We start from the raw sequence: 17,611 nt of genomic DNA, 5'->3' as shown, positions 1-17,611 counted from the left end.
GAATCACTTTAACCTGGGAGGTGGAGGCAGCAGTGAGCCAAGATCACACCACTGCACCCCAGCCTGGGTGACAGAGTGAGATCCTGTCTCAAAAAAAAAAAAAAAAGGGGGAAAATTTTTTAAAAAGATATTGAAATAATCTTTTAAAATCAGAGGCTAGGCATGGTATAATCTCAGCACTTTGGGAAACCAAGGCAGTAGAACTGTTTGAACCCAGGAGTTCAAGACCAGTCTGGGAAACACAGGAAGACCACCATCTCTACAAACGAAAATTAGCCAGGGATGGTGGCACAAGCCTATGGTACCAGTTACTCAGGAGGTTGAAATGGGAGAATCACTTGATCCTAGGCAACAGAGGATGAAATGACCCATGATTGTGCCACTGCAGTCAAGCCTAGGCAATATGGTGAGACGTTGTCTCAAAAACAAAAAATCAAACAGAAGTCTTGGAACTGAGAAATACATTTGCTGAACTGAAGAACTTCCTGGCGGCTCTCAAAGAAGATGAATGAAGCAGAGGAAAGAATTGGCAAACTCAAAGACTGGTTATCTGAAAATACATGATCAGAGGAGAAAAAAGAAGAGTGGAAAAGAAAGAAGCTGCCTATAAGATATAAAAAATTACCTCGAAAGACCAAAGCTAAGAATTATTAGTGTTCAAGAGGGAGCTGAGCAACACCAAGGGCTAGAATGCTTACTCAAAAAAATAACAGAAATTTTTCCAAAAGATATACATATCCAGATACAAAAAAATTTCAAAACACAAAATAGGTTCAACCCAAATAAGACTACCTCAAGGCATGTAATAACCAAATTCTCAACGGTCAAGGGCAAAGAGAGGATTCTAAAAACAGCATGAGAAAAGAAGCAAATAACATATAAAAGACCTCCACATTGTCTGTCAAGACTTCTCAATGGAAAGCACACAAATAGAGTGAAACAACATTTTCAAAGTGCTTAAAAAACCAAAACAAAACAAAACAAAACAAAACAAAACAAAACTGCCATCCGAGAATACTGTATTTAGCAAAATTATACTTCAGATATGAAGGAGACAGAAACTATTTCTCAGACAACCTAAAGCTGAAAGAATTCACCACTATCAGATCTACATTATAAGAAATGCTAACAGGAGTTCTTCAATTTGAAGGGGAAAAAATTTTTTTTTAAACTGGTGAAATTAAGTATATAAATAAACCCAGAATCCTATACTACTGTGACAGTGATGCAAAATCCACTCCTAACTCCAGTATGAGGCCCAAAAGACAAACTTATCAAAAATAATAATAGCTACAGCAACCTGTTAAGAACAGGTAACACAGAAAATTTAAAGTGAGACAACTAAAAGTCAAAATGTGGGGGTGATGATGTTAAATTGCAGATTATTTTTGTGTAGTTTTTTTTTTGCCTTTGCTTCTATTCTTATTATTTGTGACCTAAGATGAACTGTCTCTTGTTATATCTATAAAGTATTTTTTGTAAGCCTCATGGTAACTGCTAACCACAGAACAAAACTTGTAAGAACCCACTAAAAATAAAAAGCAACAAATTAAAACATACTACCAGAAAAAAGTACTTACCCACAAAGACAGACAGAACCACAAAGGAAGAAAAAAAGAAAGACAGGAGTGTCAAAACAACCAGAAGCAAAAAAAAAAAAAAAAAAAAAAAAGGATTGTTAAAAGTAAAGTAAGTCCTAACTTATCAATAATAATGACAATACTGAATTTAAACAATCTTAATTCTCTTTTTTTTTTTCCAGACAGAGTCTTGCTCTGTCACCCAGGCTGGATGGCGTGCAACAGTACAATCTCGGCTCACTGCAACTTCTGCCTCCTGGGTTCAAGTGATTCTCCTGTCTTGGCCTCCCAAGTAGCTGGGATTACAGGCATGCGCCACCATGCCTGGCTAAATTCTGTATTTTTTAGTAGAGATGGGGTTTCACCATGTTGGCCAGGCTGATCTCAAGGCCCACCTTGGCCTCCCAAAGTGCTGGGATTACAGGCATAAGCCACTGTGCCAGGCCTTAATTCTCTAATTAAAAGGCATAGAGTGGCTGAATAAAGAAATAAGACCCAACTATATGCTGTCTTCAAGAAACCTACCCTACCTATAAAGACACATAGACTGAAAGTGAAGGGGTAGAAAAAGATATTCTATGCAACTGGAAAACAAAAAAGCACAGGAGTAGCTATACTTAGATAAAACAGACTACAAATCTAAGATTATAAAACCAAGTATATAAAACAAACATAGTAGATCTAATAAAGAAAAGACAAATTGCAATACAATAATAGGAGACTCTAACTGCCACTATCAGTAATGGGCAGATCATCCAGGAGTAAATCAACAAAGAAACCACAGAGTTAAACTACACACTAAATCTAATAGGCCTACTGACATTTTCAGAATATTTCACTCAACAGTTAGAAAATACACATTCTTCTCATCAGCACATGGTACGTTCTATAGAACAGACCACAAAAAGGCCATAAAATAAGTATGAACGCATTTTTTAAAAAATCATGTCAAGTATCTTTTTGGACCACAATGGGATAAAACTCAAAATCAATAACAGGAACATCAGAAATACAGAAACACATGGAAATTAAACAATTAAACAATATGTTCCTGACTGATCAATGGGTCAACGAAGAAATTGAGAAAATTGTAAAAACTTCTTGAAACAAATGAAAATGGAAATACAACATACCAAAATCTATGGGATATGGCAAAATCAGCACTAAGAGAAAAGTTTACAACAATAAATGCCCATTTTTTAAAAAAAAAAAATTCAAATAATCTAACAATGTACTTCAAGGATCTAGAAAGGAAGAACAAACCAAACCTCAAATTTGTAGAAGAAAATAAAGATCAGAGCAGAAATAAATCAAATTGAGACAAAAAAATACAAAAGATCAATGAAATGAAAAGTTGGTTTTCTTGAAAAGATAAATGTAATATGAATTTAATGAAATTAATGAATTTAAATAAATTCATGGTATCGAATTCATTTTGGATTTTGTTGCTATTTTCTAATATTTTGTTGAAGATTTCTGTATCTTCATTTACGAGAATATTGGTCTATAGTTTTCTTTCTTCTAATGTCTTGATATCAGAGTAATAATGGTCTCATAAAATGAACTGGAAACTGTTTCCCTTTCTTCCATTTTCAGGAAGAATATGTGTAGAACTGGTATTGACTCTTCTTTAAAAGTTTGGTAGAATTCTCTGGTGAAACTATTTGGGCCTCAAGATTTCATCTTAGTGGTATTTTAAGTTTAGTTCCCTTAATAGTTAAAGAGCCATTCAAATTATCTATTTTATTTTGGGTGGTAGTTTGTATTTTTCTATGAATTGGTTCATTCCATCTGAATTATCAAATTTACGTGTGTAGGGCCGTTATCCTTTTGATGTAGGCAGGATCCATGCCTGTTTCATTCCTGACAGCAATAATTGGTGTATTCTCTCTTTTTGTCACTCTTGTTAGAGGTTTGTCAATTTTATCGATCTTTGAAAATAACCAGCTTTATGTTTCAAAAATTTTTGTTTTTATTTTCAATTTCAATGATTCCTGCTGTTTATCTTTATTTCATTCCTCCTGCTTGCTTTAGATTTTGTTCTTTTTCTAGTTCTTTTGAGTTAGGAACCTAGATTTGATTTTTCCCATTTTCTGACATAATCATTTAGTGCTATAAGTTTCTCTCTGAACACTGGCTTAGCTGTGTCCCATAAATTCTGATATGTTCTGCTTTTGTTTTCAATCAACTATACGTTTTGGGGTTTTTTTTAATACCCTTTGAGATTTCTTCTTTAGCCCATGAATTACTTAGGAGTATAACTATGTTTCTAGGTATTTGGAGAGTTTCCTGTTATGTTACTGATTAATAATTTGATTCAGATATGGTCAGAGAACACACCCAGTATGATTTCAATAATTTCAAATTTGTTGAGGTTTTTCAGTCCTAGAAATGGTCTGTCTTGGTATATGTTCCATGGGCACTGAAAAAGAATGTGTAGTCTGTTGTTCTTGGGTACAGTGTTCTATAAAAGTCAGTTACATTTTGTTGGTTGATGGTATTATGGAGTTCTTCTGTATTGTTGCTAATTTTCTGTTTTATCAGTTTTTCAGACAAAGTGTTCAAGTCTCCAACTGTAACTGCCTATTTCTCCTTTCACTTTCTATCAGCCTTTGCTTCATATATTTTACAGTTCTGATGTCTGTACACTCATTTGTAGGATTGCTATGTCTTCTTGGTAGATTGCCCTTTTATCATTATCCAATGTCTTCTCTGTCTCTCGTAATTTTCTTTGGTATGAAGCATATTTTATCTTGTATTAATATAGCCACTCCTGTTTTCTTTGATTAATGTTTGCATGACATGTCATTTCCATCCTTTTACTTTTTACATATATATATCATGGTGTATATATATGATATATACACCATGATATACATATATATATCATTATATTATGTTTGAAGTGAGTTTCTTATAAATACCATAAAGTTGGGTCATATCTTTAATCCAATATCAATCTCTGTTTTTTTAACTGGCATATTTATAATGTGTTAGGGCTTAAGTTTGCAGTTATTTTTTGCGTTCTGTTTGTTCTGTTTGTATTTTCCTGCATTTTTGTGGGTTATTTGAACATTTTTTAGAATTCCATTTTGGTTTATCTATAGTATTGTTTGTTTGTTTGTTTGTTTGTTTCGAGATGGAGTCTCACTCTGTTGCCCAGGCTGGAGTGCAGTGGCATGATCTCAGCTCACTGTAACCTTTGCTTCCCAGATTCAAGTGATTCTCATGCCTCAGCCTCCTGAGTAGCTGGGACTACAGTCGTGCATCACCATGATGGTTAATTTTTGTATTTTTAGTAGAGACAGGGTTTTATCATGTTGGCCAGGCTGGTCTCAAACTCCTGACCTCAGGTGATCTGCCCGCCCCGGTTTCCCAAAGTGCTGGAATTACAGGTGTGAGCCACTGCGCCCAGCCTATATAGCATTTTTGAGTGTATGCTTTAAAAAGCTTTTTAGTGGTTGTTCTAGTTATATTATATATACATAACCTATTGCAGTCTACAGGTATCATCATTTTACCATTTCAAGCTAAGCATAAAAACCTTATCTTCCTTTATGTCCCTTTACTCTCCCACATTTATAATTGCCTTAAATATTTTCTCTGCATAAACTTAGAACTACATCAGAGAGTGTTAGAATTTTTGCTTCAACCATAAAAGATAATTTCCAAAGCTAAAGAGAAAGGAAGTCCATTGTATTTACTTATATTTGACCCTTTCCAATGTTCTTTCTTTCTTCCTAATGTGACAAGATTCTTGCATGTATTGTTTCCATTTTGTTTAGAGAATGCACTTTATTCTTTTAGGGTAGGCTCATCAGCAACAAATTCTCTTTGCATTTCTTCATCTGAGAATACCTTTATTTTCCCTTAATTCTTGAAAGGCATTTTCACAGGATATAGATTCTGCGTTGATAGTTCTTTCCTTTTAGCACTTAAAAAATGTTGTGCTATGTCCTTTTGATTTAATCCACTTCAATTCAGTGTTCCCTGAATGAGCAAATACCCAAATATTGATGCTTCTGTGTTCCAAATACAGAAGATTTTTCCACATATTATCAGAGAAGATATTATTTAGGTACCTTAAAAAATAAGTACCAATCTTTAAACAGCTACTCAATTTGAGCAATTTCCGCACATTTTCTCAATTATATTTTAGCTCCAAAATAGAAATGCCTACATTTTTCCAATGGCAAGTGAGCTTAAGAATTCTGCCTAGCAGGCATCAGATAAAGTTGGGAAGCTATCTTGATTACAAAATGCCAAGGCATCTGACCTAGCAAACAGTCACAGACTTACAAAATGTGTGGCATCTCTTATAACAATGACTTGCAAAGCATCATATTTAAGTAGTTTTTCAGTGGCAATTTTGGCAATCCAGATACACGATCCTCACCGATCTTCCTTGTGAATGCCATACACACATGTACACACAGAATGATTCAGGCCACACAGAAACCAGAACAGTTAACTGGCCATGAGGGAATCAAATCTTAGTATACCCTGGGTTTCAAGTAATCAATGTTCCCCTTACCCTTTTCTTTTTTTAACTCACAGGAGGCTGCAAAAACAGTACAAAGAGTCTCGTGTACCCTTCACCCAGCTTCTCCCAGTGGTGACACCTTATATAGTTCGAATTAAATATCACAACCAGGAACCTAACATTGGTACATTACTGTATACTAAACTATGGGCTCCTTTATACTTTTTATAGAGAAGTTATACAACAGTGACCTTTCTCGGAAACTCTCTTAGCACTTGAGCATTCTACTACCAGTCAAACTACCAATCTAGACTCTTCTAACCCAATTACAAATTATCATATATAAACAATCTTTATACACATACAAATATGAGCACATCCCATATATTCTTACCACACACATACAATAAAAAGAATTGCACCTGTGTCTATAAAAACTTATAATATTTTTCCACTAATTTCTACTCTCTCCTGCTATTGCTACACAAAGACTGTGTAAATAAACCTGCAGGATCAAAGAAATATTTAAAAGTTATCTAATGTAAAATTCCATCCAGTTCATTACATAGCATCCCAACAATCAATCTTTCAGCCTTTACCTGAATGTCTCAAATGACAAGAAACTCATAAGATCTAAAGGACTCCAGTATGCCTTTGGTCAATATGCTAATTCTCAAAAGGCACTTCTCATGAGCAGTAATTTGTTTCTCCTGAATTTGTACTAATTTGGTTCTACTTATATCCTATGAGGACATAACATGCAAGTCTCTTCCCTAACTACCTTTTTCACAGAGAAACCAGGCATCCTGCTTCATATATGATTTTTGTGTATCTATTTTAATGAGGGATTTTATAATCCCAATTCAAAAGCAGAAAGTCATTTACTTCTCTTTGAATACTAGATCAACATACAGCTATGGAATTACTATCCCTCTGGGTAAACACTTTCTGAGTTGTCACCTCAAACAATGGTACCAGATAGCAGTCTCATATTGTACCAGTAGGTGTCACTCTATATATACTTAAAATTAATTAAGTTTTGATTATTTTATTCAACAAATATTTATTGAGCACCCATTATGTGCCAAGTGATTCTAGGTACTGAGAACATAGTGGTGACCAAGAAAGACACAATCTTGTTTTCACAGAGCTTATAGTCTAGATATTAATAAAAAATCTGCTTTTTTTTTTCTACATAAAAGTTTGTGAAATACTAATCCTAACGCAGTTCAATTCAGAACCGTATTTTTCCTAGGTTAATAGATAACACTCAAAATAACTCATAAAAAACAAATACTGTAATGAAACAGAATCAAAGAAACTGTGTTCTGTAGGACTAGAAGAATATAACCGGGGTATTTTCTAACCTTTTGAATTTATTCAACATTTCTTTTCTATACTTCGTTTCTAAAACCCAAATTTTAGGTAGTCCTCAGTAGAATGGAAAGTAACTTATCTTTAAAAAAACAGTTCAACTTTCAAAAAATATGCCTGCTTTTTTTTTTTCTCTCTCTCTCTGTTTTTTGAGACAGGGTCTGGCTCTGTTGCCCAGGCTGGAGTGCAGTGGCACAATCTCGGCTCACTGCAACCTCTACCTCCCAGGTTCACACAATTCTCCTGCCTCAGCCTCCCAAGTAGCTGGGATTACAGGAGCCCACCACCATGCCCAGCTAATTTTTATATTTTTAGTAGAGATGGGGTTTCCCCATATTGGCTAGGCTGGTCTCAAACTCCTGACCTCAGGTGATCTGCCTACCTCAGCCTCCCAAAGTGCTGGGATTACAGGCATGAGCCACAGCTCCCAGCCTATACCTACTTATGTTTCTACAGGAATATGTTACAAATTTTAAAGACTTATTAATTCCCAAAGCTTCTTAATTCCCCAAATACATATTCCCTTATCTCTACTAAGAAAAATTAGGCCAGGCACCATGGCTCACACCTGTAATCCCCGCACTTTGGGAGGCTGAGGCGAGTGGATCATCTGAGGTCAGTAGTTCGAAACCAGCCTGGCCAACATGGTGCAACCCTGTCTCTACTAAAAATACAAAAGAAAATATTAGCCAGGCATGGTGTTGTGCGCCTGTAAATCCCAGCTACTTAGGAGGCTGAGACAGAAGCATCGTTTGAACCCACGAGGTGGAGGCTGCAGTGAGCCAAGATTGTGCCACTGCATTCCAGCCTGGGCGACAGAGTGAGATTCTGTTAATTATTAAAAAAAAAAAAAAGTTAAATGTCACCTTCTAAACACCAAACACCTTTCCCAGCTAAAGAGAGTAAGAAAAGAAGGTACCAAATTATTCCTCAGCAGAACTTAGGAATTCTTCCACTGTCAAAAGTCCTTCTATTTTCTTTCTTTCTTTCTTTCTTTTCCTTCCTTCCTTCCTTCCTTCCTTCCTTCCTCCCTCTCTCCCTCCCTCCCTCCCTCCCTCTCTCTCTCTCTCTTTCTTTCTTTCTTTCTTTTTGGGGGGGGGGACAGAGTCTCAGTCTGTCACCCAGGCTGGAGTACAGTGGCACAATCTCAGCTCACTGTAACCTCTGCCTCCCGGGTTCAAGTGATTCTCCTGCCTCAGCCTCCCAAGGAGCTGGGATTACAAGTGTGTGCCACCATGCCCAGCTAATTTTTCGTATTTTTGGTAGAGACAGGGTTTCACCATGTTGCCCAGGCTGGTCTCGAACTTCTGGCCTCAAGTGATCCACCTGCCTCAGCCTCCCAGAGTGCTGAGATTACAGGTGTGAGCCACCACGCCTGACTTTTTTCTTTTCTTTTTTTTTTTTTAAAGACTTGATATTTATTGGTTATTTATTTATTTATTTATTTAGAGACAGAGTTTCACTCTGTCACCCAGGCTGGAGTACAGTGGCATGACCACGGCTCACGGCAGCCTCAAAGTCCCCAGGCTCAGGGGATCCTTTCACCTCAGCCTCCCGAGTAGCTGGGACTATACACCCAGCTACTTTTTCTATTTTTCTGTAGAGGCAGGGTCTTACCATGTTGCCCAGATAGTCTCAAACTCCTGGGCTCAAGTGATCTGCCCACCTCGGTCTCCCAAAGTGCTGGGATTACAGGTGTAAACTACAGCACCCAGCCAAGAGCCCTTATTTAAACAAACCTGAGAGACTAATAGCTATTACTAGGACTACAAGGTAACTTACTTACACTTACAGTATAGCAATGAAAGGCCATACTTTGTCAAAGAAATAGAGCTAAGAGAGGGGGCAGACACTGTTCCTCAAGAAGGTATACTTGCCTGCAAAGAAATCTGAGAACCTAGAAACTACTCAATTACTATATTGTCTTCATCTACTCTCAAATTGAATGTTTTCCAAACTGGAAAAGCCACAGAAAACATGGTTATGGAAATATTTCAGGCTCTTAAAAAAAGAAAAATCCTACAGCTTAGAATTTTTTAAGTTCAAAATTCAGTAACATGAATTTGAGAAAAATGATCCTTGCCAGAACTTAAGACACTGACAGTTTTATATAATATCCAACTTAATGTACCCTTGGGAATGCTTCAAACTATTACTGTCTAAATTGCTAGAGAATACTACATATTGTTCAATTTTAGCATGGACTCACATGCATACTTTACAAATACTCAATGAATAGTAAGTTAAAAATGAACATTAAGGTGCTTCATAAAAACGGTTAATGGTGAAAAAATATCTAAATTAACCTATTCCTTAATATTAAATAAAGCATTTTACTTACTTTGAATGGTAAAGCGGTGGCTGAGCAAATATACTTAAAACATAGTTTGTTGTCCGTGGCTTTTAATTTACACTTGTAAATCATCTGATAGGAACAGTACTGTTAACATTTGGTGTGAGATGTCACCAAATTTGCACATACACAATGGCAGATATCTCTGTGAGGCCAGTACTTTTACCCCCAAAATTAAAATGCACGTGTGTGTGAAGTGAGGGGTTAGTGTACTAGAAAAAGCACAGCTTTTGAGTCACAAAAATTAATATTCAAATCCCAGCACCATCCTAAATTAGCTATGTGACTTTGGGCCAAGTTATTTAATCTGCCCTAAACATCACTTTTCCACCAAGATGCAAATAAAATTGTAAGAAAGATTAAGTTGCTTCATATAAAATTCCTAATATAGGGTCTGACACATAGTAGGTGCTCAATAAATGGTAGTTATAAGGGGATTCCACTTTTCTTTTTGACCATTAAAATGACTGTATTAATTAATGTTGAACAACTACTGGCTCACAATTGTAATTAAACACAAAGTACATCTTTACTCTGCTATAACACTTTTATAAAACCAAATCCCTTACTCAACTGAATGCCAACAAATATGCACCTTCTCCTTTAGCTCAAATATATTTTGCATGACCTTACATGAATTGCTCAGATAAAAGCTTTTTCTCTTCTGCTTTTGTTATTTTAAAGTGCAGATGCATTTGAGTCATTTTCTCCTTTTGTTTCATATCCTTAAGATCCAAAGCTTCAAAGACAGAATGTCAGCATGCAGTCGATTTATGACTGAACTCTTGAAGAGACACTGAAGAATTACCTTGTCAATCACCCCAAGGACTCTGAAGGCCTTCAGCTCCTCGGCAGGGCTCCTTAGGTTCCAAGGGGGCCTTGAACTTAGTGATCCTGGAGGCTAATGGAAGATATCAAAGATTATACATCAATCAGGGAGGTACTTGAAGGAAGGCTGCCTGCTGAAGCAAATGCCAGGCCAAAGGAAAGTAAATTCATCATAAATCAGAGAATGGAAAGATGAAAGGAGGAAGTTTCTGTTTGTCTGTAATATAAAATTTTTAAAAATAAAAACTAAAGAAAATCAAAAAGAAAAAGCAAGAAAAAAGTTGCAAGTAAATAAATCATAACATTGAAAAAAAATTTTAAAAGAAAAATTAATGAGCTGACAGTTTCTACAGCAATAACTCAATTCAGACCATACAGCTATCATAAAACTTTGTAACAAATGGATAACTGGGCCAACAATCAATCCCAGTATTATATTTGCCCCAGACACCTCAACAGTAATTTGGAAGTGGGGGAACTAAAAATAATATAATAATAAGCACACATGGGTAGGGAGGGGCACAAGTCATTCTCTCTCATCATGAAGCTACAGTTCTATGATTGTTACTTTATGTATTATGTGTTTTCAGAGGGACTGGTCCATCCAAATTCAACCAGAAAAATTACCAATAATGGTGAAAAATTAAGAAGCTTCATCATATAACCAATAATCACTAAAACAGAGCCTGCTTACAAGATGATTTACAAGAGAAAGAAACTTTTCTTCAAATATTTGACTATCTGTGATGTGGAAAACAGTCTGTTAGCTACACAAAAAAAAAGATTTAAAAAATCAGTGAACATAGGAAGGAACATTTAAATTCTGCACACAATTTTAAAATAATCCCAACTTCCATTTATTAGTTTTAGTTTTTCTCTATCAGTAACATAAGCCATTAAATTAGACAAATTCTAAGGGCACCTCCATATGACATTTACAACTATAAAGTACTGCTATATTGATCCTATATTAAAATGGTGATGCTGCAAAGGACAACAGGAGACACAAAGCCTTATTACATACTTAAAGCAGACCTTCTTGCTATCAAAAATCTATTAGAATACAGGAGAAACAATCTGATTCTATGAATTGAAGATAAAATATCCTGATCAAACACCATGGTAAGGGAATTACTGAGATACCATTTTTGTCCCTGTACAGACCAACATCACCAGACAGGCAGCTCCTTGAGAATAGAAAATGTGTCTTATTCATCTCTATATTCACAGTGCCTTGCATATTGCTAGTATTTAGTTGGAAAATATGAGGGAGAGCAGAAATGAGGAGAGCAGGGAGAAAGGAAGGAATCTTGGAAAATTAGGTGTCACTTACAACTGGGAAAACTACCACTTGTGAAATTCTCTAAAAGCAGCAATTCTAATTGTTTTCCATTTTTGTTTTGTTTATAGATTTAGCAAGAAAATAATAATTTAACTGTACCTGAAATGGTGTTTAAGTTTTAAAAGAGACTTTTTATTTCTTAAAGATGTTTGAAAAAGTTGGCATAATAGTGACAATTAGACTAGATAATAACCTTTAAACTAAGGGGAACCTTTTTAGGGATATACAAACATTTAGCAAGGTATTTTAGTGTTATAATGTAACAGCATTCATTATATTCATTCAGTGTATACTCATTCAGTGTATAATGTAACATTATATTCATTATAGTCATTCAGTGTATAATGTAACCAACATGTAACAGCAATAGCCTTTTTTTTATTTTTATTTTTATTTTTTGAGATGGAGTTTCGCTCTTGTTGCCCAGGCTGGAGTACAGCAGCTCGATCTTGGCTCACTGCAACCTCTGCCTCCCCGGTTCAAGCGATTCTACTGCCTCAGCCTCCTGAGTAGCTGGGATTACAGGCACCCACCACCATGGCCAGCTAATTTTTGTATTTTTAGTAGAGACGGAGTTTCACCATGTTGGTGAGGCTGGTTTCGAACTCCTGACCTCAGGTAATCCACCCACCTCATCCTCCCAAAGTGCTGGGACTGAAGGCATGAGCCACCACACCCGGCCAGTAGAAATAGTCTTTTCTATCTTCATTTACATTGTTTCATCTCTATTCTTCACCCCATACCAGGCGATGCACCTACAGGAAGTTAGTATTATATAATTCCCATTTTACAGATGAATAAAGGGATTCTCAGAATGCTGGAGTGTTTGTCTGTGGTCAGAAAGAGAGACAGTGGAAGAACTCCAACTACTATTCTAAAGCTTGCAGTCCTTTTACTAACCAACACATTCTGAAAATTAAAAATTCTTTTCTGCTGCTGCTTCTTGCTACAAGAACAAGTAAGAACTGTTTGTGATTTTAGCAAAAGGAATGCTAAGGAAAAGTTGTAAGGAGGGAAAAAAAATAATACTTTAAATGATATTTAGTCCACTACATTTGTCTTAGAAAATATGGCCAAGTATCTCCAACATCCCTATCTCCTATTTATATCTTCTTATTCACAGATGTCACTGTTTCTTTCGGTTTCCAAAGAAAGTTATTGATTCACTTTGGCAATTTAAGAGCAAAGAAAGCAAACTACAAAATCTCTATCGCATCTTTCAACAAATAATTACTGTGCACCAACTATGTGCATGATAACTGAAAGGGCTATAAATTATCAAAAGGCCCAGTCTAACCTCAAGAAGTGCACCATTTATTTGAGGAGATAAGACAAATACATGAAAAGTTAAGTAACAATAAAACATTATCTTAAAAATATGGGACTACACAAATATGTCATTAGTGTATGAAAAACTGTGATAAAGGTGATTTTAAATGTTAAGTGGAAATTAGATTAGGAAAAAGTTATTCTATACTGTATACAACTGGAAAGCGTTAGCCTGGTGGGGAAAAGTTATTCAAATTGGAGAACAGAAGAAAATAAAATTATACACTTAGGGTCAGTTTTCGCAGGCCTTGAATGCCAAGAAGAAAAGTCTTGACTATACAGTCTCCGAAGTCTAGACAACAAGTTTTTCTATGAGAAATAACCCAATGAAAACAGTGATTTAGTAAGGTTACTCTTGGAAAGACGTGAATGGGGAAATTGAAGGGGAAATGACCAAAGGCAAAGTGATCATTAAAGTTCTCTTTCTACTTTAACCATCTATAAAAGTTTGAGATCACAGAAATGAACAAAGAAAGATCATGAAATAAAATCATCAATAAAAAAAATTGTATTTCTCATATGTAGTGCTTAAATTGGGTAGAATCCTATAGATCTACTCCTTTCTTCAGATGGCAAAAGGACATACATATCCACAAAATTTTAAGAGCAGAAAGAGACCTTAGAGATCAAGTCCACCTTTTTTTTTTAGATGAGAAAACTGAGACGCAGCAAGGTTAGCAAAAGTAGGTAATAGATAAGAGAGGATTAAATCTTACTTATGAAATAAAAGAATGTTGTTAGGTGAAATTCGGCCCATTGCGCTATGAAGCGCGATGGGAGAAGCAGTGTATTTCTAGGTAATATGATTGAGTTCCTTAATGGAAAAGTAAGATTTTCACTTATATTTATTAGCTATTATAGCAGAAGATGCCCAGAGAGGCAAAGAATAGTCGTATTCATCTATACCTGGTATAAATGGAAAGAGAGACAAGGGAAGAGACAAGAATACATGATGACCCAACAATCTTCAAAAGCAGAGGTGGCAAGTACATATCATTCAACTGGTCAAGTCCATGGCAGGAATCTCTGCTAATCCCACAGTCTCACAACTCTTCTCAATACAATGCTCCTGGCAGCCACTACTCATGGATTAGAATTGGCACACCATTTAGAACCTACTTACTATTGTTGTTCTCGCTCTGTCGCCGAGGCTGGAGTGCAGTGACACGATCTCAGCTAACTGCAACCTCGACCTCCCAGGCTCAAACGACAGCCTTGTGCCTCAGCCTCCTGAGTAGCTGGGGTTACTGGAATGTGTCACCACAGCTGGCTAATTTTTTGTGTGTGTATTTGTAGTAGAGATGGGGTTTCACCATGTTGGCCAGGCTGGTCTCGAATGCCTGGCCTCAAGTGATCCATCTGCCTCAGCCTTCCAAAGTGCTGGGATTACAGGCCTGTTGTACATTCTTTAAAAGGCTCTGTTTCTGTTTGGGGATTTGTTTTTGAAGTTGCTGTTCAGCCTGCCCACTGTCTTTTTCACTTGATATTATTTCCTGTTCTCAATGAGCTCTCTCTATTTTTCCCAATCTGTTGGTGCAGTACTTCTTAAATGTTAATGTGTATGTGCATCACCTGATGATCTTGTTAAAAAGAAGATTCTGATTCAGTAGGTCTGATATTCTGCAGTTCCATCAAGCTCTCAGGTGATGCTGATGATGCTGGTTCACCAACCACATTTAAAAGAAGGTTACTTACTCCTCAAATAACCTGAGCGAGAGTAACCATTATTGTGGGAAAATAAGCAATCAAGGGCAAAAGGAAAGTACCACAAAGAGTCTATCAAGAAACCACACTCTGAACTCTAATATCTAATTATGCCAGAGCTCCTGAATTTGGCTTCATCCATGAATTTTTGGCTTTGCAAAGACTTTCATGGGCAATCTACCAACCCTAATACCCAGACTCCTGAGCCGCACTAGGTCACATTTCAAGCCTGACACTGAATTGCAGACCTATTACTGACTTAAGCAAATGTCTCAGTGAGGGCAAATTTAAAATATTTTCTAAGGAATAATGGAATAATATCAATTAATAATACAAGCAAACAAAATGCACAATAGAAAAACACTTTCAGTATTATTATATCAGTTGCATTCAAAATCTACAAATATTCAGGAAAGGTATACATTCTACATATTAATTTTCATTCACACCTTGTAACTGCATAAAAACATATCCACACTTTAAAAACTACACAATATTTTGTTCTAAATTTAGATCATTTATTGTATTTTTCTAAATTTGATCCAGAGTTTCAAACTCCTACAGCTAAAAAAAGCAAAAAACTATTCTAAATCTTTTCCAGGGAGAGCCTCTTTTAACATTAATTCTTAAATCATTCAGTGTCGCCTAAGATTTATTTTTTAAAAAGAGAAAAAAAAGAAAGAAAGAAATCTGTCTCCTTCAGTTAATATTCAACCTTTACTTCAAAAAAAACCTCATTTCTTTTTTTTCTGAAACCTGCTCCTAAATTTTCTTGGAGCCTTTTAGTAATGAAGCAATGAAGAAAAAGAGTAAGAGAGTGCTTTTTATCCTTTCTGTACTTTTGCAAAAAAGACATTAACGTGAATGACTGGGAAACTTAGAACTTTTGTATTTACTATATAAGGATCTCTAAAGTTCAATAAAGCAAACACTTAAAACATCACAGAAAACCTGGGTGGAAGGAGTCATGACAGACTGTACCAAAGGAGAAAACGGTAATTAACAAAAATTTAAAAAGCAAAAAAGGGTTCCTTTATTGTCTTAATCAACCAGGCTAGAAAGAAATGTTTGCACACTGATTCCAGAGAGAAGTAGTATCTGCTTTGCACCAAATTTGAGCTAAAGGGGCCTTAGAAATCATTTATACAAATCCTCTCATCATGTTGGTTGAAACTCAGGCCCAAAGATGGTTAAAGAAGTGGATTAATAAATGCACCAAGCTAATAACAATCCTCTGAAAGACTTTTAAATTATACATAAGAAAATAATCAAGCATGCTCTTGGCCAAAAAGGGCCAGGCTTAACAAAATAACATACAAAAGGAAAATTTAAAAAGCAAATGTTTACCATGAGAGAAAAATACTGTGCCTACTCTCCTCTAGCCTCCTTGCCTAAGAACTGAAAAAATCCTACATGTCAAATCAGATTCAGAAGGTACCCCTTTTTATCCTTTCTCATAGAATTTTCCATTCTTCTACATGGCTCTTACCAGTGTAACTTTGTTTGCTCAACTATGTACATATATGGGTCCTCAACTATGCTACAGGATTTGCAAGAGCAGGCTGTGTCATCATCTTTTGTATAACTCCAAAGTATATTTAGTTTGATTCTATATACAGTCTTAACAGATGCTTAATGAGTTAGTGTATAATCAAATGTAATCACCTTTCCTATATTAGATCTCTTCTGTTTTATTCTCATTAGCAGTTATACTTGAAGAAATTCTGACTGATATACTTCATGGTTCTATTCTTCTAGTCTAAACTATACAGGAGGCTCAACATACTTATTTACCTAAGAAATTACTGTTTCATAGACATGCCTATAGGAAACTAACAGGAATGCAAAAGTGGGAGGATTACATAAGTAAGTATAGGTAGACCATTCAAATTTAATGTTATAAGAATGAATAGAATACTGGTAATTTTAAATCCCTAAAACTTTTAGAATATTGGCCAGGCGCGGTGGCTCATGCCTGTAATCCCAAGCACTTTGGGAGGCCAAGGCGGGTGGATCACCTTAGATCAGGAGTTCGAGACCAGGCTAGCCAACATGGCGAAACCCCATCTCTACTAAAAATACAAAAATTAGACAGCTATGGTGGCATGCGCCTGTAGTCCCAGCTACTCGGGAGGCTGAGGCAGGAGAATCGCTTGAACCCGGGAGGCAGAGGTTACAATGAGCCGAGATCACTTCACTGCACTCCAGCCTGGGTGACAGAGTGAGACTCCATCTCAAAAAAAAAAAAATTAAAAAAGTAAACAATTTAAAACAAATTTTAGAATATTTATAAGACGCATTTAGTAAAACAAGTTCACAGGGAATTATGTTAATGCTTTTATTAATGCCCCCACCCAAAATGAAATTGAGTATACACACATTAGTACTACACAGGAGGAAGGTTGCCAATCCCATGGAAAAAGTAATGTTCACATAAATATTCCACTTAAAAAGATAAAATTCAATGCCAAAAAAGGAAGTAAATTTAATAATATAATTAAAAGAACCATGATAGAGAATAGAAGAAATTCTCAGAATGTCTTACACTGATTAGTACAGTTTTGATAACTGCTATCTTATCATTTTCTTTTTTTTTTTTTTTTTTTTTGAGACGGAGT

At 35.8% G+C, this 17,611-nt stretch overlaps 1 protein-coding gene across 50 annotated transcripts in view; it reads right to left on the bottom strand.

The window, feature by feature from the left end:
• The window catches only part of RPS6KC1 (ribosomal protein S6 kinase C1), a 212,996-nt gene that overhangs the window by 82,527 nt on the left and 112,858 nt on the right, over nt 1-17,611 (bottom strand). For 37 of the 50 annotated variants that reach the window (XR_013395090.1, XM_077937596.1, XM_077937578.1 and 34 more), the window contains one exon: nt 10,599-10,691. The exons of the other annotated variants lie outside the window; for them this stretch is intronic. Coding sequence is in view for 36 of the 37 variants with exons in the window: in XM_077937596.1 (XP_077793722.1) it covers nt 10,599-10,691 (93 nt within the window). In the remaining variant the exon portion in view is untranslated. The remainder of the gene's footprint in view (nt 1-10,598; nt 10,692-17,611) is intronic. 50 annotated transcript variants of the gene reach the window in all.

This window comes from Macaca mulatta, chromosome 1, assembly GCF_049350105.2.
Source record: "Macaca mulatta isolate MMU2019108-1 chromosome 1, T2T-MMU8v2.0, whole genome shotgun sequence".
Taxonomy (NCBI): Eukaryota; Metazoa; Chordata; class Mammalia; order Primates; family Cercopithecidae; genus Macaca; species Macaca mulatta.
Note: the sequence above shows the minus strand (reverse complement) of the source record. Positions and strands in the feature narration are given on the sequence as shown.